Source organism: Amaranthus tricolor, chromosome 6 (assembly GCF_026212465.1).
Source record: "Amaranthus tricolor cultivar Red isolate AtriRed21 chromosome 6, ASM2621246v1, whole genome shotgun sequence".
NCBI lineage: Eukaryota > Viridiplantae > Streptophyta > Magnoliopsida > Caryophyllales > Amaranthaceae > Amaranthus > Amaranthus tricolor.
Window position 1 is genome coordinate 12,325,441 of NC_080052.1, and position 26,030 is coordinate 12,351,470.

The following is a 26,030-nucleotide window of genomic DNA, read 5'->3' on the forward strand; positions in this document are numbered from 1 at the left end:
AGTTCGAGAACGAATTTCATTCTAAGTTGGGTGACATAGCTTTACGATATGTATGTTAGCTAGATATTGGAATATATGCTTGAGACTTAGTTTAACTTCGAGGACGAAGTTTATTTCCAGTTGGGTAGAATGTAATATTCGGGAAAATTAATATTTTAAGACGAGTAAGTTTAAGAGAATTATCAGTGCGAGAATGATCCTAAATACACATGATAAAAAAAAAGAAGTTGTTTTTAAAAGATCTCAAAATTTCTACTTGACATATATATATACTAGAGTCAAGTATTCTTGAAATTGTTTTACAAAAGATATTTTATATACTCGGATAACTGGCAAAAGGAGTTGAGGACCAAACTTATCAAGAATTGCGATGATGTTGTGCAAGAATGATTCGATGCAAAGAGTTTAAAAGAAACATTTTGGGAATATTGAAAGTTATGCGTTAATTGTGTGTTAAGATTGAAAATCTATAAAGGAATAAAGAATGTAGAAAAAGTATTTGTGACATGTTCATTTTAATCATACTTTGATGAGAAATGTTAATTAAGGAAAGTTTCGAAAGGAAACAAATATTAATACAATTAATAGTAACTTAAAGTTATGTTGTAGTAAGTTTGATTGAATGGCCTATACGTGTTGAGGATAATGTAAAATTATGATTGAGAAAGCTTTCAACGGTTTTTTTTAATGAATGAATGATAACTTTGGGACTCTACAAAGGTTTTATTGATGGTAAAATGTGAATTAAGAAAAAAGGGATCAATTGGAAGTTTAAAGAATACTTAAATTGTGAGAGGTTTGACTTTGTAAGTGAAGAAATGTTTGGTTATTAAAGGTTATAAAAAAAAAAGGGGGATTGTATGGAACTATTAATGGTAAAACATGAGTATAATAGAATAATGGTTTAGAAAAAAAAAACGAATTTGAATGTCTAAAGGTTATTGAAGTTATTTCGGATGAATTTGTTATGGAATTTGAAGTTTTAAGCGTTAAATGAAGATTAGGGTTATAAATGTTATAATTTGAAGTAAGTTGACAATGATTGAGTTTGAGTTATCAAAAGTTGATAGAAAAATGATTGTGGATATCTTTAATGAATATGAGATTCAATAAATGACTTAAGGTATTCATCTCAAAGTATCTCGGGAGTTATAAAAGTTTTAATTAAAAATTTAATTGTAATTGGGAAACAAGTAAGGATATAATATCTCAAACAACAAGTAAGTTGATGATTTAATATCTCAAACTAAGGATATAAAAAGGTTGAAATGACCAAATATGTAATTAAAGGTATAAAAGATTTTGAAGTAATGTGGTTGATTTAAAGTACATGTGAACGGTTCACGTAAAGTAAATTGAGGTTGAAGTTTCAAATTTAAAGGTTGGGAGTAATTCAATTGAGGTTAGTTGTGTTACCAATAAGTAATTCATCTTATGTGATTGAAAATTTATAGATATAGTATGTCTTGAATTAAAGTTGGTGAGTAATTAAAGTTTATTTGGTTCTCATTTCACGAAATTCGAGTTATATGTTATGAAGGATGATCAGAAGTGTAGGTATAATTTCAGGGACGAAATTATTTTAAGTTGGGGAGAATGAAATATACTACATTTAATAAAGTTTAATTATAAGTTTATTAAGCTGATTGAGGTTATTAAGTAAGTTAATTCGAGTAATAATATTATTATTTTGATAATACTGACTCAAGTATTTGATTTGTTAACATTTTCAAGAAAGAGGTATATTTTATTTAATGTATAAAATTCGTATAAAGAATACTTCGATAAAAGTGTATTTTGATTATATTTTATTAATTGATTTCTATCTTATCTTTATAAAAATGAATTTAACTAAAGTATTGAAAAATAAATTCGTAAATGCAATCCTTATTCATACTACCAATTACTTATTTCATAAATCGCCTATTATACCCTTATAGCATGTCTTATATAAGACTATGTTACGACGAGACGACTTTAATAGAATTTAATGGGTCAAAGCTAAAAATAAACCTTTTTTACCATCTATAAACCGACATACCTCTTCCCTCACATTGAAATTCAATCGACACACTCCTTGCTGTCACATTCAAAACCAACACGCCTCACTTCCTCACCCTCTTCCCCACGGCTGTTTCTCCCTCCACAACAGCCCTTGCTCATTTTCTCCTCCACCAGCAGCTGCCTCCTCCTCCACAAGCAGCAACCGACACCTCCATGTCCTCCACAAGTAGCAGGCGGCAGCAACTAGCCGTGATATACCCACCTAGCAGCAACAACTGCTGGTTTGTGCCTCCAAACAGCAACAAGCTGCTGTGATGCTAGCCCCACGCAGCCTTCCTTCACCATCACACACGGTGGGACGCACCACCATACCAACTCCTTCCTCTTCCTTCAATGGTGATTGAGGTAATCCACAAACTATTCTATTTAAAGTATTAATTTAATGTTTTAAGGTAGTTTGGTATTTGTGGATTCAATTTGGGTTTTTGATTTAAATTTAGGTATCAACTTGAATTTAATTAGAGTATATGAGTTTAATTAGTAATTGGGTTCTTGCTAGTGTTGATTAGAATTGGTTATTTGGGTTATTTGAGTTCTAGTATCAAATTGAGTATTTGGGAATCTGAAATTTCAGTTCATAAACTGAACTTTCTGTTTTGGCCATTTTGGGGATGGTTCTGATTGTTTTTCGGTTCTTATGTCTGCTTGAGATTTGTAGAACTTTGAGTCGCGGTCTTGTGGGCACTTGAATCACCCCGAGATGAGTTCGTATGAGGAAGTTATATCCAAAATACTAGAAGACTGTCATAAAGATCGACAATCAGTTTCCGTTTTATGTTGTACGAATTTGTGTTGCTATTTTTGAAATAGTTAGAGTCGTTTTGGGATTTTGGTGTCTTCATGAGATTTGTAGAGCTTCGAGTCGCGATCACGTGGACACTTGAATCGCTCCAAAATGAATTTATATGAGAGAGTTATGTTCAAAATAGTGAAATACTAGCAGGCTGTTTTGGAAATCCATAACAAACCTTCTGTTTTGGCTATTTTGGGACCGTTTTAATTGTTTCTGGGTTTTAGTGTTTTAATAAGAATAGTAGAGCTCTGAGTAGTGGTCGCGTAGCCACTTAAATCGTCTCATTTGGTTTCTGTATGAGTGAGTTATGCCTGTTTTAGTAAGAGGTGTCCTAAAACCATTACGGGATTCCTAATTTGGGATCTAGAGATATGAAAATTAATTGGATAATTAAATATTTTTGGATGAAGTATTAGATTCTATTGAGACTTTTGATTGTAGGAAGAACAAGGACCTTTGTGTTTAATCAAATACATTCTAATAGATTAAGGGTCTTGGTATAACCTTAAATCCTTGTGAATCTTGATATGTAAATATGGGATGGATGGACATTGAATTTACGAAATTGGTGGAACATGGTTGTTTATAAGAAAGTATTGGGTAATTGATATTCTTGAATCGACTGTGAGATTTTAAAGGTTAGAATGCTAGCATAGCTCTTGGTTAAGCTGCGGTCTTAGGAGGAGATGCAATGAGTTATATGAACCTAGTTTGTAGTATCGAACGCTTTGTTGTGATGTTATGTTTGTTATGCTTCAGGAGGCGACGTCATCGAGGAACCATTCTAGCTGTTAGCCGCGAATCGATCACGGCTCTTTGAAGCGTCTTGTTGGTGAGTAGTAACAGTCCCTTAAAAAGGGGTCTGGCCAGGCTACCATTTGTAAAATGTTTATTTAAAGTTTGTGAAATTTATATGAATGTGATAAATGTTTATGAATGATTATGCTGAGATTGATATGGTCAATGGATCGGGCTTGCGAGCTGGTCATTGACGGAGTTGAGGAACATGGTTCCCTACTCCCTGTTTTTGAAGCGAATTGTCATTGAGATATTGACTAGCTTCACCCGAGAGCGACATAGCCTTAGAGCTATGGGGAACCTCTCAAACTAGACTCCCTGTGCGCACATAGATCTAGGGAACTGATGTTGCTTTTAAACCTATGATATGAATTACTATGTTTTGTTGTTTTGGATTGTTACTTCTCACTCAGTTTAATCTGACCCTCTATTGTTTCCATATTTTAGTTTGATTACAGATCGGAACCGGTTGGGAACGATGGGTTAACGGTGATTGAATAGCGTTCCAAGGTTGAATTTTGAGCTGAGCACGTGGGAACTTGTAGTTTTGTATTAAGTTTTTGGATAAATGTATATTAGACTTGGTTGTGTTGGTTATATTGGACTTGTAGGGAATTGTATGATTATCTTGTGTTTTAGTTAGATATTGATTTTGGGATTTAGCTGAGTTAGTCACGTTGAAGAGCTTGTGACCCCTTTGCTTGAGTTTTGGAAGTGTGATTTCAGTTTCTTGGGAAACGAACCCAGTAATGACCCTATTTACCCAGTCAACGGAAAGTCGGGTTGTTACAACAGGAGAGATCGATCAAGTTCGATCCTGAACTGAAATGTGACATTAATAAGACAATTTTTTTGGAAAGCTTCAATGCAACCCTAGGATTAGAGAGGTGCAAGCCAATGTTAATTTTGCCAGAGGGATTTAGAAGAGTCAATATGGTTAGGTTTGCTACACAGAGGCAGAAATGTGAGAATTGGGAGAGGTTATGTCCTAATATTGTGAATAGAGTTCAAGTATTGTGTAATGAGAGTAGGTCTTGCAGAGCATTCATGTCTAGTCCAGGGGATTATGAGGTTATAGAAGGTAAATCAACACTTCCAGTGAGTTTGAACCAATACACATGCCTTTTCTATGTGTGGCAACTCACCGGGATACCATGTAGGCATGGAATGAGAGTGATTCTTCATGAAGGTCTTGATCCACAGTCGATTTGTTTATGAATGGTATTTAGTGCAGAAGTATAAGTTGGCTTATAGTCACAACATAAATCAATCCCTGACCAAGATAAGTGGCTAGCTACTGAAACCCTACTATACTACCTCTTGTGATTAAAAAAGGTGTTGGTAGGCCTTGTAGGAACATAAAGAGAAGTGACAATGAAGAAAGGAAAGGAAAGAGGAGCAAGACTGTAAAATGTGGGAAGTGTGGAGAATTTGGACACAACAAGGCCACTTGCAAGGGAGGGGCAACAAAAAAGCAGCAGAAGGGAACAAGAAAGAGCAATGAAGCATCAACCTCCAAGAGCAAGGGAAAGTTAGTCCTAAAGCAGAAGGCATAAAAAAAGGGAAAGGGCAAGGCAAAGTAAATATTAATGTTGTTATGTGATTGTAATTACTAACTTTTTATTGAATAACTGTAATTAGGCATGGCCACGGTCCGGGTTGGTCCGGTTCCGTTCCAGTTCCACCCGGTTCTGGTTCCATTTGGAACCTGTCGCGACCGGTTCTGGGCGGTTCCAAACGGTTCCTTCGCGGTTCATGAGGCGGTTCCGGCGGTTCCAACTCACGAGACGGGCGGGTCGGACCATCGGTTCCATTTTTATTTTTTCTTTAAATATTTATATAATAAAAAAATATTATAATATTGCGGACGTACCTTTGATGATTACTTGATTATTAGCGAAATTCATTGCTTGTCAAGTTGTCATCGTTATTAAAATATATACTAAAAAGAATGAAAAAAATAAATTAATAAAAAACGAATGAATGATAATGTCGATAAAGATGATTAATAAAAAAAGAGGGAGAAAATGGACTTGAACCTAGTACCCAAAGCAATACTAAGCTGCCTACGTATCCCGAAGGAATCAAAGCCCACGTAGTTCTTTGTCATACCTTTTATTTATAGTTGTTGAATGTTGATTTATCGTTGTCCGATTGATCCTATTCGTCTTCGACATCATCATCTGGTTGGTTAGATGCTTCCGCGGACTCTCCTCCTGACGATGATGCAGATGTATCCATCATCATCCATGGATCATCATCGTCATCTTGATCATCATCATTCCTTAGTCCTTGTGTTCGAATCTCCGCTTGATCTCAATATTTCTTGCAAACACATATTTGAATACTATGTGGAGCAAGACGAGATCTCTTTTCGTCCAAAGCTCTTGTACCTGCACTAAAAGCAGACTCCGACGCAATTGTTGACGCGGGAATTGCAAGGATATCCTTTGCAATTCTCGATAAAATGGCAAATTTTACAGATTTTTCTTTCCACCACTCTAAAATGTTATAGCTACCTTGGTCTATTTCAAAGTGGTGTTTAAGATAACTATCTAATTCTAAATATGAGGTGGAGAAAGAAGAAGATGATCCTACAAAACTATCATCTTGACTCATTATATTAGCTATTACCAAATTATAATAAGAGGGACGTGCCGAAACCCTAGCACGCCTAGACGTATCGCGTTTTGGGTTATATACACTAGCGTAATAATCATAGAGTTCTGCTAAATATTTTTTACATGTTCCTACATAATTATGTACATCAGTAGGCGGGCGATCTAATAATTGGTAGTAAAATCCTATTACTTTAGTAAGGACCTCAGTTTTAAAACATGAGTCTAAAATGGTTGCAATTCCATAAATATAAGGAAAATCGGTAAAATATGCCTTCCATTTTTCCATCATATCTGCAAGAATCGGCTTCAAATATGGGTTAGTATCATCATGCGTATGTTTAAGGAGATGATAAAAAATAGTAATACACTCACTTATTACTAAGTGAACGTTCGGTTCATAAACATATGAAGAAATCTTAGTTGCGTGGTCATACGCTTCTAATATATTATGTACACCTATAGCTAATTCCCAAGTGTCATCAGCTATATAGCTATCTGTACACTCACTGTACAGTTGTGTTATAACTAGACTATAAGCAATCGCCTTTCTTAATAAATCGTTGGTTGAGCCCCAACGTGTAGGAGTATCTAATGACCAATACACTTTTTTAAGTTGATATTGGTCACATAATTGTTTATATCGTCTCTTTATCTTTTCAATCCTAAGCCACTTCACTATATCTCTAATTGGTTCTAATAAATTGCTTAATTCTTTTATACCTGCTTGGCAAGATAAGTTAACTATATGCGCACAACAACGTATGTGTAATAAGCTACCCCCAAGGATAAAACTAAAAGCAGGTTCGTTATACAAAAGTTCTATACATTTAATGTTCGCGGTTGCATTATCAGTTGAACAACAAAATATCTTATCTAATAAGTTCCATTCTCTACATATCTCTACTAATCTATATTTTATGTTTTCACCGGTATGTCTTTCTGGCATTGTCTCAAAAGCAATTATTCTTTTTTGAATAATCCAATTTTGATCTATCCAATGTGCTGTTACACACATATAAGATTCTAAATGTGGGGGAGCAGACCAAATGTCAGTTGTTATGCTAACCCTACCATTAAAAGATTTAAACATTTCAACTAATTCATAGCGCATTGATTCATATAATTTAATTGTGCGTCTTTTAAGAGTGCTCCTAGGGATTGCTCTATATTGTGGTTGCAAAGTTTTTCTAGCGAAACGCTCGTGTGCCCTACTTTCACCGTGGTTAAAAGGCAATTCATCACAAATTACATACCTAGAAAATTCATCAATCATATCATTACGATTATATCTAAAAGGCATACCTGTGCTGGGAATGTCCCACTGTGTCTGTCAGCTTCCACTTGTGGTCCCGCTGCCGCTTGCTGCATGAGTTTCTTTTGTGATTCCATGCTTCTTTGCCAAATGTTTGTTAAAAGATCCCGTACCACCACCTAACACGTATTCACAAAACACAATAAATAAATTTTTATAAAATATGAATATATAATGTATGTATAAAAAACTTAAAAAGTATTTACCTCTGGTGAAACTGTATGAAACTAAGGGCTTTACTCCTTGACTTTCACAAATTTGACAAGTGCATAAGAAAATATCTGGATTCTCGGTTGGTTCTTTTGTGAAATACGACCATACATGTGAAACAGCTCTACCACTAGGAGGTGGCATTGCCGGAAAAGGTTGTCTTACTGGTTCATCTTCATCTAAATAAATAATTTAAAATTATAAAACTATAATTAAATAAATAAATAATTTAAAATTTAATTAATTTGAAGAATAAAATTATAAAACTAATCGATAGTTTGGAAATTGACTCGTTTACCACGAGCTTGTCTTTGTTGTTGTTGTTCTCCTTGTTCTTCATGTGATCTTGTTGATGACTGTCGAGATATATGTATCCCAATAGGGGTCGTTGGTTCCTCTTCTTGTTCTTCTTCTTGTATTTCTCTTTCCACTTCTTCTGCATAATTTTGTTATTCTGGGTCGTAACCTTCTGGATAATTTGGTTCATAATTATAATTACTAATGGAAGGTGTTGTTGATACCGACGGAGTAGAAGTGGCCTTTCTTTTGGAGGAGCTGGAACCTCCCAATGATTTTGCCACTTTAGTAACTTTTTTTGAGGCTTTTTTCAAAAATGAAGACATGATTGATAATATTGAAATAATAATAGAATTAAGAAATAAATAAATAATTAATAGACTAATTATGTAATTAACTAAATTAAGAAATAATTAAAACAATAATTATGTAATTAAGAGAATAATTGCGTAATTAAAGAATTAAGTAGAGAGAGTAAGTAGAGAGAGTAGGAGAAGAGATGAGTTGTGAATGAAAATGATTGAAAGTGGTGGGTATTTATAGAAAAATTCCAACGGCTATAAACGGCTAGTTTCCAACGGATCTTTTCACGGTTCCATGGAACCGTTGGGCCGGTTCACCCGGACCGGTCCCGGTTCCGGTTCCATGGAACCGCTGGATCGATTCAACCGGACCGGTCCCGGTTCCGGTTCCGTGGAACCGTTCGACCGGTTCCGATTCCAAACCGCGGTTTTTAAGTCCGGTTCATGAAGTTTTTTTCCGACAGTTTCACGGTTCCGGCAACTTTTTTTCCGGCGGTTTCACGGTTTCGCGGTTCGGGGCGGTTCGGAACCTGTCGCAAACGGTTCCGGTTCCGGTTTCGATTCCAAGCGGTTCGGGACCGGTTCGGTTCTGCCTAACTGTAATGAACAACTTTTGTGATTGTAATTACTAAGCTCCAATAGCATTTTGTATGAACTTGGATCTTAATCCTCTTTTGTAATGAACCATGTTGGTATGCATTTAGATTCGAATTATTTTGTAATGAATAGCTTTTAAAATGAATGATAAAGTACAAAGCACAATTTGGAATAGATATTACCTAAGTTTACATTGCAAATTACATATTACCTAAGCTTACATAGATACCATTTCATTGCTTATAATCTTACTTTACAATGGCAAGAACCAACAACACTAGGTAAAACATTATAACAAATTTCATAAAACAACAACCTTGAGTAAGCTATCAATCTTCTTTGACAACCCTAGAACAGTAGCTTTAAGTTCAGCAAATTGTTCCCCATTCATCATTACAGGAGTAGCCACTTGAACCTCTGGATCTGCAGCTTCATCAAGGTTTTCCTTCAAATACGCATCATAACCCCATTCAAATGCTTGGCACGACATACATTTGTAATAGATTATTTCCAGATTGTTTATAGAACCCGAAACCCTAACATCATAGAACTTTGTTGAATCACAGTAGCATTTCATCAACCTTATCCAGCTATCATCAACTTCAATAGAATTAACATTAGGGCTTCCAGGTGGTCTTCTAGAAGTGTCGGGGTAAACCTTACCGCAAAATGAAGAGTATCTTGAAGAAGCATGAATGGATAGAGAGAATGAAGAGGAAAGGAAAAAGGGAAGAAGAAGAAACGTGTGTTTTGAAATCTGATGAGCCTGAATGTATAAGCAACCATAAACTAACCACGATTAGGTCAAATTCAAAAATAAACGATAAGATAACGGTAAAAACTTATATAATGTCATGGTTGTAATTAGCATGATATGCTGGGGGTACCATTAATAATCGAAAAATAAAATGATACTAAAAATAAAGTGCAATAACACAAGGGTATGCGGGTATATTGATGATAATTTCCTTAAATATTACTGCTATGCGTTTAAGTATATAGTATTATGCTTAACATGAATTTTATCTTAAACTATAATGGTGTTAACGGCTTGTTCAAAACAGAGTTGCCTCACCCGTTAACTAAGTGATCATGACTCATGAGGCCCATGATCACCACTTTATCTTCAAGAGCTCTGTTTTTCTGCACTGCATGGCTTATCTAACAACAATCAGCCCAACATCTAACCTTCTTAATCCCCTTAATTTTAAACCCAGAAATTCCTTAATTACTCCCAAATTAAATCCAACCCATGTTTCAGAGAAGCAACAGGACAAAAAATCTTGCTTCTTAGAGTTATCTTCTTTGTCTAGGAATGGAAGACTTAAAGAAGCAGTAAATCTTCTTTCTCAGATGCACTACAATTGTGTCCAAATTGGCCCTGAATTTTATGTTGAATTACTACAGGGGTGTGTTTGTGATCAATCTTATTTTCTGGGTCAGCAAATTCATGGGTTAATCATTAAAAAAGGTGAAATCTTTATTAAAAATGAGTACATTGAAACCAAATTGGTTATCTTTTATGCAAAATGTGATGAATTAGATAGTGCTAGAAGGTTGTTTACAAGATTGTGTATCAAAAATGTGTTTTCATGGGCAGCTATAATTGGGTTAAATTCTAGGATAGGGTTAAATGAACAAGCTTTATTCGGTTATTGTGAAATGCTTGAAAATGGAATTTTTCCTGACAATTTTGTGATTCCTAATGCATTAAAGGCTTGTGGTGCATCTCAATGTATTGTATTTGGAAGGGGAATCCATGGGTTTATGATTAAGGTGGGTTTTGAAGAATGTATGTATGTTGCAAGTAGTTTGGTTGATATGTACGGAAAATGTGGAATTCTTGAGGATGCAAAGAAGGTGTTTGATGAAATGTCTGTGAAAAATTCTGTGGTGTGGAATTCAATGATTGTAGGATATGTACAAAATGGAATGAATGAGGAAGCAATTCAGTTGTTTTATGACATGATGTTTGAAGAGATTGAACCAACTCGGGTTACCATGTCAAGTTTACTATCAGCATCTGCGAATTTAGGAGCTGCGGAAGAAGGTAGACAAGGGCATGCACTTGCAGTTTTGTATGGTTTAGAATTGGATAGTATTTTAGGAAGTTCATTGATTAACTTTTACTCTAAGATTGGTTGGGTTGAAGATGCTGAACTAATATTCACTAGAATGGTGGAGAAAGATGCAGTTACTTGGAACTTGCTAATCTCTTGTTATGTACAGCAAGGTTTGCCTGAAACAGCTATAAATATGTGTCGTGTTATGACATCGAAAGGGTTAAGATTCGATTGTGTTACTATGGCTTCTTTCTTTTCCGCGTGTGCTTATACAGGTGATACCGAACTTGGTAAGCAGGGCCATTGCTACTGCATAAGAAATCTCCTCGACTCTGATGTTGCTGTTGCATCTAGCTTGATTAGCATGTATTCCAAATTCAAGGAAACAGGTTATGCAGTACGAGTATTTGACTCTTCGTTAGAGAAAGATCTTGTCCTATGGAATGCGTTATTAGCTGCGTGTGCAGAACGAGGGTTGGGTGGTAAAGCCTTGGAGTTGTTTTATCAGATGCAGCTGCAGGGCTTTCGACCAAATCTGATATCTTGGAATTCTTTACTTTGTGCACTCTTACGGAGTCACCAAGTGAATGAGGCAAAAAGTATGTTCTTACAAATGCATTTACTTGGTTTTGAACCAAATGTGATAACCTGGACTACTTTTTTAACAGGTTTAGCTCAAAATGGGCTTGCTGTTGACGCGATACTGCACTTTCAGAAAATGCAAGAATCGGGATTACAGCCAAATACTAGAACTATAACTGGCTTGCTCTCAGCTTGCATAGATATGACATCCTTACTTCTCGGAAAATCGATTCATGGCTACGTCATAAGGCAAGGCCATCAATTCTCTGTAGAACTTTCAACTTCTTTGGTTGATATGTATGCCAAATGTGGAAATATAACTCATGCAAGGAAGATTTTTAACATGATGTCAGACAAAAGTTTAGCATTATACAATGCCATGATATCCGGTTATGGATTGCATAGTAAGGTTTCAGACGCTCTTGCATTGTACGAGTATATGCAGGAGGAGGGCTTAGAACCCGATGATGTAACCTTCACGAGCATTCTTTCAGCTTGCAGTCATGGAGGGCTGGTGAATAAGGGGTTTGATCTATTCGCTGATATGGTGTCGAAATACAACATATCTCCAAGAATGGAACATTACGGCTGTTTGGTTACACTTCTTTCTCGATGTGGTAATCTGGACGAGGCTATTATGGTGATTATGAGTACGCCGCTTGAGCCCGATGCAGAAATGTTAGGATCACTGCTAATTGCGTGCAGGGAATGGAATCAGATAGAACTTGCTGAATACATATCAACGTACTTACTTGAACTGGAACCTAATAATTCGGGAAACTATGTTACACTTTCAAATATAAGTGCATCAGCTGGAAGGTGGGCCGAAGCATCAGAGTGGAGGAATTTGATGAAAAGTCGGGGTCTGAACAAGAAACCTGGATGCAGTTGGGTTCAAATCGGGTCAGAATCTCACGTATTTGTTTCGAGTGATAGATCGCATCCTCAAAGGGATGAGATCAACATGATTCTTGCACTGTTAGAAACAGAGATGAGATCAAATATTTTGTCTTTTAATTTGGAAATTTGTTTCTCTTAGCAGTGGTGTAAATTGATATAAAAGCCTAGTTCATTCCTGAGATTTGATCAAAATGCTCGATATTTAATCACGACTCATGAAAACCCCAGATATCTTATCCATACAGGGTTCAAACATGAAAAAATTTACTCCAGAACAGGACTAGAAAACTGGTTCTTGGAAGGTTTTCATCATTGCTCAATAAATTGAGGACTTCAGAATGTTTGAAAAAACAATTGATATTCTGATGAAGGCATCATGATCATGGCAAGTATATTTCGGAAATCTTGGTATTGATCTGTTGATAATAATAGTATGGAAAGTAGTTTTAGGATAGATGCATGATTTGCTAATTTCTATATTAATTAGGTATATGAGCAAGTTGATAATATCCATGGTTCTTTTACAGTTATGATTATCTCCAAGCAAGATTGTTCAGCACATGGGAGGAACTGATACGCATTTTAAGGACCTAAACAGAATTTCCTTTCTTATTCTTTTATGTTTCTTTATTTTCCCTTCTTGGTTAAGTAAATATTGCCTCCTGAATCACGTGCCAATTTCTTGAACTTGAATTATCCACTAATCCTGGTTCCTGAATTATTAACTAATATTTTGTCTATGAATTGGTATTCCTGATCCAGACACATACAGATTTACATAAGACTAATTTGGATCTATACTTTAAAATTTCTTTCGTTTTTTCTTTTCTAATGTAAATTAAACTTTTCTTTTCAAAAAGTTGAACTAAAAATATGTTTATTATTTGATAAGAAAGTCTTATTTAGCATTCTCTTCTCCTCAATTTTACTTATAAATTATCAAAGAAGCAGTTCATTTTCGTCTGTGTGTGTTGAACTCATAACGTAGGTGGGGCTATAAGTGGGCAAAGCCAACCACTGCCTACCCTAAAAATTTTTTGGCCCTCTCTCCTTTTGGTTCTCACTTTATTTGAAAAACTACCTTTCTTTGTCTCATTTTAATTTAAACGCTTTGACTTTTACACAATTTATAAATTTTACTTCGACTTTTTTAGATAGTTGATGTGCTCATTTATGAGTACGTTTACGACTCCTTTTTAGTGTCCGGTCTACCATTTATTAATTGACATTACGTACATCATGTGTGATTTTACCTTGTTCGTGTCTTCGGGTTGTTTTGTGGTTATTTAAGGTGTTTCAGAGACAACAAAGTCAAATTCCATGTGTTTGGGACTTTGGCACGCAAACCGAGACTTTTCTGAAGGCCCGTTAAAGTTCTGAAGCTCCATGGTGCCTTAAAGAAACATTGATGCTAAGAACTCACTACATTTGGTTGAGCAACCTCCCATTCAGTTGAATGGGAGTTTCTACATTTCCCTAAACCAATTCTGTTATGGTCGAATGATGAATAACTTTAAGCAAAGCTAGATTTATTCGGTCGTATGGACCTTTGGGTTTGGCCAAATGATGTTGGTGTGCTATATGCTTTTATGCGTTAGAAAGGGCGAATTGAGAAAGGATTCGGGCGAATTGCCTCCATTCGACCGAATGGGCAATTTGATTCGATTGAATGGTTATTGTTGGTTGTACATGAAGTTTGCACTAGCTCGAGATTCGATCGAATAGCCTTCCTTTTGGGCAAATGAGAATTGTTTTCCGCGGGATTGTTTTTCTTCTCAAGCCCATCTTATGAGCTTCTAATGGCATTTTGGACCCCTTGTTTTTAAGCTATAAATACTCCAATTTTCTAATGGATGCACTCATGCCTATTGTTATCCAAACCATAGGAAATAACCTCTTTATTGCTTTTATTTAGTTTATACCCTAGTATAGATTTAAGCTTTCTTTAATGCTTTCATTTATTTGTTTCCTCTACACTTCAATTTCTTTCGTTTTTAAGCATTTAGTTACAAGTTTTGTATTGGATTGAAGCTTTCAATTCAAGCTTTTCATTTTATTGTAAGTTTTCATTTTCGTAAGTTATTTATTGCTTTGGTTATTGCATGCATTACTTTGTCTTGCTTTCGTTATGGTTATTGCTTTCTGTATTGCTTGGATATAATAGTTACTTTCATTCCTTATTGCTTCATTTATTCCTTTCTTGTTGGTTTCATTCAAGTTAATCATACTTCCATTCATTGCTTTGTTTATTGTTTTTGTCTTAGTTATTTCTAATATGAGTAAGTAGTTTCTTTACGAGTTTGATTAGTGAAGCCCTAGAAATGGTCTTGTCTTTAATTGTATAATATTAGAGTTTGAGGTTAATGATGCTTATTTATTGACACTCGATACAAATTCTTTCTTGCCACTCCTAGTGAGATATATGGCGATTATAGGTCGTTCGTGTGGTTTGTGGGATCACCAACTTCCTCTCAGTATCTTGAGAGTCATTGTAACACCCATAATTTTTAGGAAAAATTACCCTAAATAATACGAACTTTCACTGGTTTCCCAACAATAATAAGAACTTTCAATTAATTATAAATAATACGAACTTTGACATGTGTTTTCCGCTGGTATACTAATTTACCTGTAACCGGTAAATGTGCTGATCTCTTTTTCAAATTTTTTTTCTGATAAAATTAAGGAAAAGAAAGAGCTGCTTCTCCCTCACGCAACTGGTATATGCATCTTCCTCACGCAGCTGCTTCTCCCTCTTCACAAACATTCACTGATTTCCATTGATTCTCTCTCGTTCTCACGCATCAACTACAAAGATATCATCTCATTCGTGGTTAGTTTATTCTTCTCAATTGCAATATATATCTCTAAATTTTGTTTTAATCCCAAAAGGTTTGTATCCATTTAGTCGAAAATGGATGAAATTATGTGTCCATTTACTCGAAAATGGATGGAATTTTGTTTCCATTTTGTCAATCCATACATGATTATTGTTTGATGTTAATTAAAAACATTTGTGCACTCGAAAATGGATGTAATTTAGTGTTTTTTATCCATTTAGTCGATAATGGATGAAATTGTGTGTCCATTTACTCGAAAATGGATGGAATTTTATTTCCATTTTCTCAATCCATACATGATTATTGTTTGATGTTAATTAAAAACGTTTGTGCACTCGAAAATGGATGTAATTTAGTGTTTTTTATCCATTTAGTCAAAAATGGATGAAATTTTGTGTCCATTTACTCAAAAATGGATGGAATTTTGTTTCCATTTTCTCAATCCATACATGATTATTGTTTGATGTTAATTAAAAACATTTGTGCACTCGAAAATGGATGTAATTTAATGTTTTTTGCTTGTTTTTAGGCTAATTTGAATGATTCAATTACTTTGAAGTTTGGTATGATGGGGTATTAAAAAAAGAAGTTGTGGGGTTTGATTATATGAATGGGATATGTAAAACCATCTCCATAGACCTAGATAAGATGTCATTTTTTGAGTTAGAAGAAATTGTAAGGGAGGATCTTGGGGTAAAACATGAGTTTTGTCTTTGGTATCATTTACCTAATGCTGTTAGCTTTTTGGACGGGTTAAAGAGAGTTACCGATGATATTTGTGTTGGGAAAATGTCTGAAATAACAGTTGAAAATAGAGCATTATCTGTTTATGTAGTTAATGATAAGGATAATGAGATGTTGGTTCTAGAAATATCAAAAAGTGGTACTAAACATAGTGAAGTTTGGTCCACTGTTGGGAATAGGAAAAAGTTGACCCCTAAGAGAGCATCTAAGGCGAAAGAATCCCTTAGTGAAAGTTGCATACCTCTTGAATATTATTTTTCTGAAGATGAGCAACATTTTGGTAATAGTGCTAAGGTACGTGATGAAGATGCATCTGAGGAGGATGATTCACAAGATCTTGATTATGAGCTATCGTATGAGGAGGAAGATGAAGATGAAATTTCGGAGGAGCTTGTGCAAAGTCAAGATTTATCATTGTCATTCGAAAAAGTAGAGCAAGTGGGTGATTCTGTTTTGAAATTGGGTGAGTGTAGTAACACACAGAGTTTATCTGAGTATGAAAATAGTATGATGAAGATGATGATGCTACTACCGATTTTAGGAAGTTTAAATGGATTGTTGGGCAAGTTTTTAGCACCCCATCAGTTGAATTTAAGGAGGCGGTAAGGAAATATGAAATTCATCAGGGAAGAAATGTAAAATTTCATTTGAGTGACAAGTCTAAATTGAATAAGCTTGGTGTAAGGTGTATTGATGGTTGTCCTTTTAAGCTCTACGCTAGTTGGGATAAAACACGAGCTTCCTTTATTGTCAAGAAAGTTAATGGTGATCAGTGATCACACTTGTCAAAGAAACATGGATTCTAATCGTCAATTCAAAGCTTCTTGTTGTGCAGATCAGTTACTTGATTTATTCAAGTCAAGGCCACACATTCCTTCTGCAGAACTAGTTGATATTGTTAGGAAACAATTTCGAATTATCATTAGTAGGGGCTTTGTGTACAAGATTAAGTATGCTGCACATAGGAGGTTACATGGATCTATGAAACAATATTATCAGAAGCTCATGAGCTATGTTGGGGTTTTAGAACGAAGTAACCCTAATAGCCACTTCGTTGTTGTTACTGATCCAAGCACAAATCCATCCACATTTTTTTAGAGGTTTTTTGTTTGCTTTGAAGGGGTTAAAGATGGTCGGGTTGGTGGGTGCAAGAAAATATAGTGCATTGATGGTTGTTTTCTAAAAACATTCTTGGGGGGAATGCTATTAAGTGCAGTTGGGAGAGACCCTAACGAGCAAATGTATTCATTGGCTTGGGTTGTTGTTGAGGGTGAAAACAATGAATCATGGAAATGGTTCATTTTTGAATTGAAGAAGTGTGTGCCTCATGATAATGGTAAAGACTGGATAGTAATATCAGATGAACACCAGGTATACACCCTTCCCTACTGCTGTATTACTCCTATTGATGCTGCTGTGCATTTAATATACATCCATTTAGCCTCAAAATAGCTACTGATTTAGCTACTGTGCATTTAGCTGTTGTGTGCATTTAGCTGCTATGTGTATTTACCTGTGTGTATTAAGCTACTGTGCTGCATTTAGCAGGAAATGAAATGATAAATCAAAAGGATGTGTAAAGAACATAAGTACAGCCTCACAACAATTAGGATGTGTAAAGAACATTAAAATTCAATCAATAGGTATGTACAAAAAGGAGAATTTCAATTGTTTTAAGTAAGGTGGAAAAGATGCAAAGCCCCAAATTCAAAAGCTAAAAACCACACTTCACAAAGTATGTTAACTAATCATATCACAACTAATCACCCACTGGCTTCTAGAAAACAATGCACAGCAATGATAAGTAAGATTTAGAAATCTAAAACCAATTATTTTAAGGAAGTTCAAAAGCAAACTCTCAATTCAAGTTCTTCTGATAAAAGAAGTGGTATTCTTTTGCAAAAATATAAATTAAATTTAACTTCCAACCTTTCTTTATCCAGCTTGTAACAACCCCAACTTTCACATATAGGTAGAGATTATTTCAATAATTTGATCCAACATTATTTGATTTTCCATGCTCTTAACTTTATTTTTTGTGGGTCCCAAAGATTGATGTTGTGCATTTAGTATACATCCATTTAGCCTCAAAATAGCTACTGACTTCAATATACTGATGCTACTGATTTAGTATACAGAATGTTATTCCTAATCCAGCTTAACACACTTATCTATTGTACAGAGCATTTTGAGGGCAGTCCAGCTGGAGCTTTCAAAAGCAGAACATAGGCATTGTGCTAGGCACATCTACACAAATTGGAACAAGTCATTCAAAGGAGAAGAGATGAAATTATTGTTTTAGAGATGTGTCAAAGCATACAACTTGGCTAATTTTAAGGAAGCAATTAGTGAAATGGAGGACGTTAATCCGGTTGCTGTTGATGCCTTTAGGAAATGTGGTCCACACTTGTTTTGTAGATCTTTTGTAAAACTAGAAGGAAAGTGTAATGTTATTTTGAGCAATATGGTAGAAACTTTTAACAATTAAATTATGAATGCTAAATCCCATCACTTAATAGATATGCTTGAAGAAATTAGATCAATGCTAATGAGGAGGATGGCTCATAAAAAGGAAGAGGCATTGAAGAAGTGGAAGGGTTTGTTATGTCCAAAGGTACAAAAAACGTTAGATTCAGAGAAGCAAGAAGTAACTAAGTGCACTGTCATTCCTTCAACATCAACTGGTTTCCAAGTAGCCTATTGTATGGATGTTTTAAAGGTTGATATTGAAAATAGAACTTGTACTTGCAGGAAATGAGATTTAAGAGGGATTCCATGTTGTTATGGAGTTGCATCTATTTTTTTACTTACATAAGGAGGTTGAGTCATACGTTGATCAGTGCTACACTAGAGAGGCTTATTTGAGAGCCTATGAAGGAAACATCAATCCTTGTATTGGCGAGAGGCATTGGCCTAAAATTGACAAACTGATCGGTCCTCCTCCAAATTAAGATTGGCCCTTGTAGACCACGAAAGAAAAGAATCAAGGATTCGTATGAAGATCCTAAAAAACCAGGAAAGCTCTCAAGACACGGCGTTCAAATGACATGTGGCATTTGCAATAAGGTTGAACATAACAAAAGGAAGTGTCCGGAAAATGGTAAAGCGATTGAGCAACCACATCCATTGAAGAGAAGTAGAGGAAGACTGAAAAAGATTGTTGATGTTGCAACCAACACACCAGAGTTATCCCATCATAACATGTCTGCACAACCTAGTTCTTTAGGTAAAGGCAACAGGACAATTAGAACAGGTGAAGGGAGTAGAGGGGGTAGGACTGGTAGTGCAAGCGGAAGGAGTGGTGTCAGTACTGCTAAAAGGGGAAAGCCTAAGAAGAACCCTACTGAAATAATATCAACCCAAGCATCGACAACAAAGAATTGATATTGCAAGACTAAGTGTCATATTGCTGCTCTTTTGGAAAACATAACTTTTTTCTATGTATTAAGTTACCATTATGGTATAATCTATGGCTTAGAACATTGTTCAAATATTGCATTTTGGAAAAATTTTAGCACTTTTGTATGTAAGGAATGCTTATGTATGTAAAGGTAATTCTTGAAAATATTGCTACAAGATGTATGGATTGAGGCTATAATTCTTGAATCGAAGAAACTTTGTTACACTTTTTCATTACATTGGATTTTCAATACATAAAATTCCATTACATGATCAAATTCTTATACTTAGCTTAACATAAATAAGAACAATACAAATAAAACCCATGATGCAACAAGTACAAAACTTAACACTTTTTGTGCATTTACATATTCAACAACTTTGAATTTCAACATAGCTTCAACTTTGCATTCTTAGCCTTTAATTTCCTTTTTTTTGTCCATCAAAATAGCTTTCTCTTCTTCCAAACAAGAAGAAATTTCACTTGAATACTCTACATCTTTTTCCCACTTAAAAAATTTGCAATCTTGTGCCTACATTTTAAACATAAACATGAAACCCTAATTGATAAAGAAATTAAAAATTAACAAAACAAAATAAAGCTATTGAAAAAAAAATAAACTTACTAGCCAAAATGCATATCCATAAAACCTCTCACCAACCCTTGTTCCTTTTTTTGACTATTTATAATTTAGCATGAACACCATATTTACATAAAGGAATTCCTTTTGCAATTGATGTTCTAGATTGAGATGATGACGAAGGAGAATACATGTTAAATATCAAATTATTTTGGAGGTTAAAATGAAAATGGAAAAAAAAAATTGAGATGTTGGAAGAAGTAATTAAAATGGAAGAGCAAAGTGAGGAAATGAGGAAGATGAAGGCTGCTGTCTAGTATCTGATGAAGGAAATGAGGAAGTGACCTTTTCTCCCGGTTATAAACCGGTTAGGTATACCAGCGGAAAACACATGTCAAAGTTCGTATTATTCATGGTTAATTGAAAGTTCGTATTATTGTAGAGAAATCAGTGAAAGTTCGTATTATTCAGGGTAATTTTTCCTAATTTTTATATATATAAAATATTACATAGAATAAGACATAAATAGTATCTCATAGTAGCGGAAAGTAAAAATAAGATGTCCCCCACACTCAAATATAAGGTGTCAAAACAAACAATTAAACTAATATAGTTTAAGGATTATAAATATCCTAACACTAATTTATTAAAATGCACTCATGACGTATGATCTACGCCGCCCAACACTCATGCATTAAACATTAAAGAACTTGACATTACTATGGAAAACAAAAACATAAAATATGAGCCTTTAATTTTTTTTTTTAATTAGTCCTCTAAATTGAGCTTTTGATTTTTCTTGCATGCTCGAGCCCGAGCCTGCAATGACAATCACCGAGAATTAGGGCTGCCCTTCATCTCCACTCTTGAGCTTCAACAATTTAATGGTTCAATTTATATTATAGATTTCAAAAATTGGTACTACATGAAGAAAATGTTGCTAATTCTTTATAATTGGCTTGTAATTTGTAGGTTATTGTTTCTTTGATTAATTTGTAAAATGAGTTTCTGAGGGTCTCTCATAACTCTTGAATTATGATTCTTAATTTTGAGGTTCAAATTTGATGATTTAGTATAATTTTGAGGTTCAATTTGATGATTTAGATATTTCTATTTTTGTGATTTTTCATGAGTTTCAATTTATGAGTGTCAAATCAAGTTCAATTGCAATCATTATTAACGCAGAAATCAAAAGCTTTCTCTTTAAAAAATTCTCTCCGATCCACCATCCCAAAAGCCACTCAAAATAAATGTGGGATGGATAAATAATTACGGTTCAATAGTTAATTTGTATACAGAAATGTATATCCTTGATAATAGATTCGGTCCGATAGATTAGTATCAATGCTCAATTCATGAAACAGACTGATGTCGTTTGCGACTAATTCATTAACTCATTGTTTGATTTACATTTAGGGTTTGTTGGCGCAATCTTTAACTACTGTTTTGAAGGAAGCAACTCAGTTTGCAGTGATGATAGAAAACAGATCGAGAAGGAAATTAATCGTCTATAAAAGAAACATAACTTCTTAAAAATATAAATGACAGATCGACAAGAAAAAGAAAGTTGCATTTCTATGAATAAGAAAAATTGAGTGTAAAGACTGTCATTAAATTTCTTGCATAGTTGCACGTAGAAGTAGAACTGTGTTCTGTGGAGCAAAAGAAAGTTAGACTGTCTAGCTGGTGTATTTTTTGGACATGAGTTAATTAGAAATAAGATTAGAACATCTACTAATGGTTTGGATATATCCAAAGTCAATATCAATAAGTCTTACGTCACGGATAGACGGTAGAGTAAGTAGCAAGGAATTTGTGATGATAGAGAATATCAAATATATTTTTGAATTTAGCTATAAATTATTTGGGCGAAAGAGGTTAAAATGATATGCAAGCACCACAATGCTTGGGTGAGAGTAGAGTTGAATTTATTTGAGAAAGTAAGGAGATGACTTTATGGTTTAGATAATGGGTGTTATTAAATATTGCCATCCTTTTAATTTTATCGCCACCCTCTAATGAAATTACGAATTTGTCCCTAGAGTTTAAAAAATTACGAATTTATCACTGGACTTAAAACTTGCTTAACAAATGTAAATGACACTTAATAACACTATTATCACTTTAATCCCGAATATTTAACCCTATATATATTGAATTTTCAGACGCGTTCTTGTGTGATGTACGAATTCAAACATGGTACTATCTCTCTAAAAACTCTCTAAAAACATTCTTTGATATTAAACTAGCTGTTAGTTGTAATCGATTAACTATGGCTAATGAAAGCGACTATAAATTGGATCTGGTACGTAAATTTTTCGATTTGAATCGATGAAATTTTTTTTAAAAAAAAAAAGTCGCAAAAACTGGGCAACTAGACCGTGATTCAGTCGTACAAAACTGGGCGACTGGATCATGGTCCAATCACACGTTTTGTGCGACTGAACCATGGTCCACTCGCCCAATTTTTGCGATTTGTTTTTTTTTTAAATTTATATATATATATATATATATATATATATATATATATATATATATATATATATATATATATATATATATATATATATATATATATATATATATATATATATATATAATTTTGTTTTTTTAATTTATTTTTTACCTACGTTATTATTTTTTATTTGTTACTATTATTATTAATATTATTATTTGTGTTATTATTATTATTATTATTATTATTATTATTATTATTATTATTATTATTATTATTATTATTACTATTATTATTACTATTATTATTATTATTATTATTATTATTATTATTATTATTATTATTATTATTATTATTATTATTATTATTACTATTACTGTTATTATTATTATTATTATTATTATTATTATTATTATTATTATTACTATTATTATTATTATTATTATTATTATTATTATTATTATTATTATTATTATTATTATTATTTTTAGTATTATTATTATTATTGTTATTAGTACGGAGTAGGTACCTTGTGCCGGTCGCACGGCCTTAGCTGCTCTCATAGAAGGGGGGGAGGGGGGGGGGGGGGGGGGGGGTGGGAATAGCCTGCACAAAGCCGACTTGTCGCACTGTCCGCTCCGGCAAATACACCTCGACGATATCAAAGCAAGTGATACCCCCGATGAAGGTGGTCCGTGGGTGCTCATTCAGCAAGGCCCTTGGAGCAGTCATGTACGGAGTCCATTCCACCTGCATACAGGCCAAGTTAACATATACAAATAATTTTAAAATAAAATAACATGCATAAGAAAGTGTGATGTGATGTACAATACCTGAGTTTCCGTCATGGAGTCAAGTATACTACGGTAGTCCCTCAGACTATTGACCTCACAACCTGGCTTCGGCGTGGACCACATCTCCGCCCTAGTCTTATTAGGCACGTCTGCTCGGGGAGGATGAGGGCGGAAAGCGGAAAAGTACTCATAGATCCATGTCTGGAGCAATGTTAGGCAAGCCGCAATGGTCTTGCACCCAGCCCTAGATGCCATTCCCAACTGCCGATACATGAAGGCCAAGGTCACCGCACCCAGGCGATCTCATCTTGTTCGACGTTCACGGCAAGTATCGGGTGAGGTCGCATGCCAGTTCTGGTCTTATCAGCTAGCAGGGTGGAGTCGACAATAGCCATGTAGTAGGCTGTCCACTGCGTATCCATGGCCTGGGTCCTATGACACAGCAGCATCAGTTCAGCAACGTTCACGCAGCCACTGGTGAATACACCTCTCCGCCGTAGCTCAGACATTGGCTCCCCGAACAGATTGGTGATACCGACCTGCCACTCCACCTCAGAAGGCTCAGCCGGCAAAGAACCTTCAATAGCAATGCTCAGTATGCGTTGCACGTTGTGCAACATAATCGTCATTTCCCCCATGGCATGTGGAAGGTGTTCGTATCCGGCTGCCACCTCTCCACGAATGCCGATATCAAAGCACAGTCGATGTGCTAGTGCATAATGTACGGTAGTCGGCCGAGGGGAGTAGTAGGTAGAACATCGTACAGCGCATCGGTCATATCCCTCAGTCCGATGATGGCCTCCAACGGCCTCTTCCTATTACGGCATTCCAGAACCGGAGGCGTACGCTCGGAGCCGTCAAAAATAAGTTTAGCAATGTGCCCACCATAGCTACGTATCAGTCGCGTATCTGTTGGCCCCCCGAACTGGGACGATGTGGCTAACCAGTCCGTGCCAGCGGACTGTGAGCGCCTGCTACCCCGTGGCGGTTCATTATCGACGAGACTACGTCCGGCGCGCTCAGATGCGCCTGAAGAACTACGGCCGGCATGTGCAAATCTCCCGTCCGACCCCCGGAAAACAGTGAGGTCCACTAGGCGAACAACGTCGCCTACGTACTCAACATTATCAGCATCATCATCATCACTAGAAACCCCCCAACTACTCTGGAGGCTGCTAGCCTGGTCATCTAAAGGGGTTCGCACTAGGCCCAGCGCACTCGACCTTTGGTCCACACTGTGTCTGGCAGCCTCTTCCTGCCTAGCCCTCCTAACAGAACCCGTTACCGCCCTCTCATGAGGATCACCTTTGAGCAGGGTAAGCCTAAAACTATTACCCCTCAACAAGTGTCTAAAAAACCCCTTTCCTTTTCCTTGATTACCAGTCATTTAATAACATTAACAATAACAAGAACAACAACAACGTTAGTAACAATAATAATAATAATAATAATAATAATAATAATAATAATAATAATAATAATAATAACAAAAGTAATATAAATAAAAATAATAATTATTATTCAACAAAAAAAAAACGAAAAAAAATAATTAAAATCGCCACCTACAACAATAATAGAAATAATATTCAAGACAATATTAATAACAACAATAATAATAATAATAAAAAGAATAAGACAAATAAAAATAATAATAATTATTCACCAAAAAAACGAAAAAAATAAATAAATAAATTTGCCACCAACAACAATAATAAAAATAATATTCAAGAAAATATTAATCATAATAATAACAATAATAATATAAATGATAATAATAATAATTATTATTATTATTCACCAAAAAAAAGGAAAAAAAAAAGAAAAAAAAAAGAAAAAAACAGTCTCCACCAACAACAATAATAAAATTAATATTCAACACAATATAACAAAATCAAATAATAATAATAATAATAATAATAATAATAATAATAATAATAATAATAATAATAATTATTATTATTATTATTACAATAAACATATTTAAAATAATAAATTAATAATTAAAACTAAATTAAAAATTTAATAATAATAATAATAACAATCACAATAATAATAATAATAATAATAATAATAATAATAATAATAATAATAATAATAATAATAATAATAATAATAATAATAATAATAATAATAATGATACTAATAAAAATAATAATAACAGTAATAGTAATAATAACAATAATAATATAAACAAAATTAATAATAATTAATCATAAGAAAACGGAAAAAAAAAATAATAATCAGTCGCACAAAAATGGCGACCCAGCAGCGGTTCAGTCGCACAAAATCCGCGGTTGGACCACGGTGTTTGTGCGACTGAAACGCTGCTGGGTTGCGTTTTTTTGTGCGACTTCATCCCTTTTTTTTTTTGATTAAAAATTTACAATAATACGATTCGAAAATAAATTACTTTGATTAATTGTTTGCGGATTGAATTTCTTAGTTTTTGCTCTAAAAATTTGTTGTTGTAAGTTCGTTTTTTGATTTTTTTAGTGTGATAAGAGAAGTTTTTAGTGAGATTGGGGTATATATAGGAAATTTTAAGTTCAATGGCAAAATTGTAATTTTTTAAAATTTAGGGGCATATTCGTAATTTTAATAGGGGGTGGCGATAAAATGAAAAGTGTGGCAAAGTTTAAAGATTGGGTAGTTAATTAATCTTGTGGTGTCTGCTGAAA

General features: G+C 34.5%; 1 protein-coding gene across 2 annotated transcripts; it reads left to right on the forward strand.

Moving 5' to 3' along the window:
* The first annotated feature begins 10,037 nt into the window (after positions 1-10,037).
* LOC130814966 (pentatricopeptide repeat-containing protein At5g55740, chloroplastic-like) lies at positions 10,038-12,720 on the forward strand. Of its 2 annotated transcripts, XM_057681270.1 has the most exons (2): positions 10,038-11,656; positions 11,726-12,720. In XM_057681270.1, the coding sequence occupies exons 1-2, from the start codon at positions 10,087-10,089 to the stop codon at positions 12,676-12,678; spliced, it is 2,523 nt and encodes an 840-aa protein (XP_057537253.1). In that variant the 5' UTR covers positions 10,038-10,086; the 3' UTR covers positions 12,679-12,720. The 2 variants fall into 2 exon arrangements, with proteins under 2 accessions (XP_057537253.1, XP_057537252.1); XM_057681269.1 differs by having other exon boundaries at positions 10,038-12,720.
* The last annotated feature ends 13,310 nt before the right edge of the window (positions 12,721-26,030 follow it).

Coding starts and splice junctions, on each gene's coding strand:
- LOC130814966 (XM_057681269.1), top strand. CDS start 10,087: ATGACTCATGAGGCCCATGATCACCACTTTATCTTCAAGAGCTCTGTT.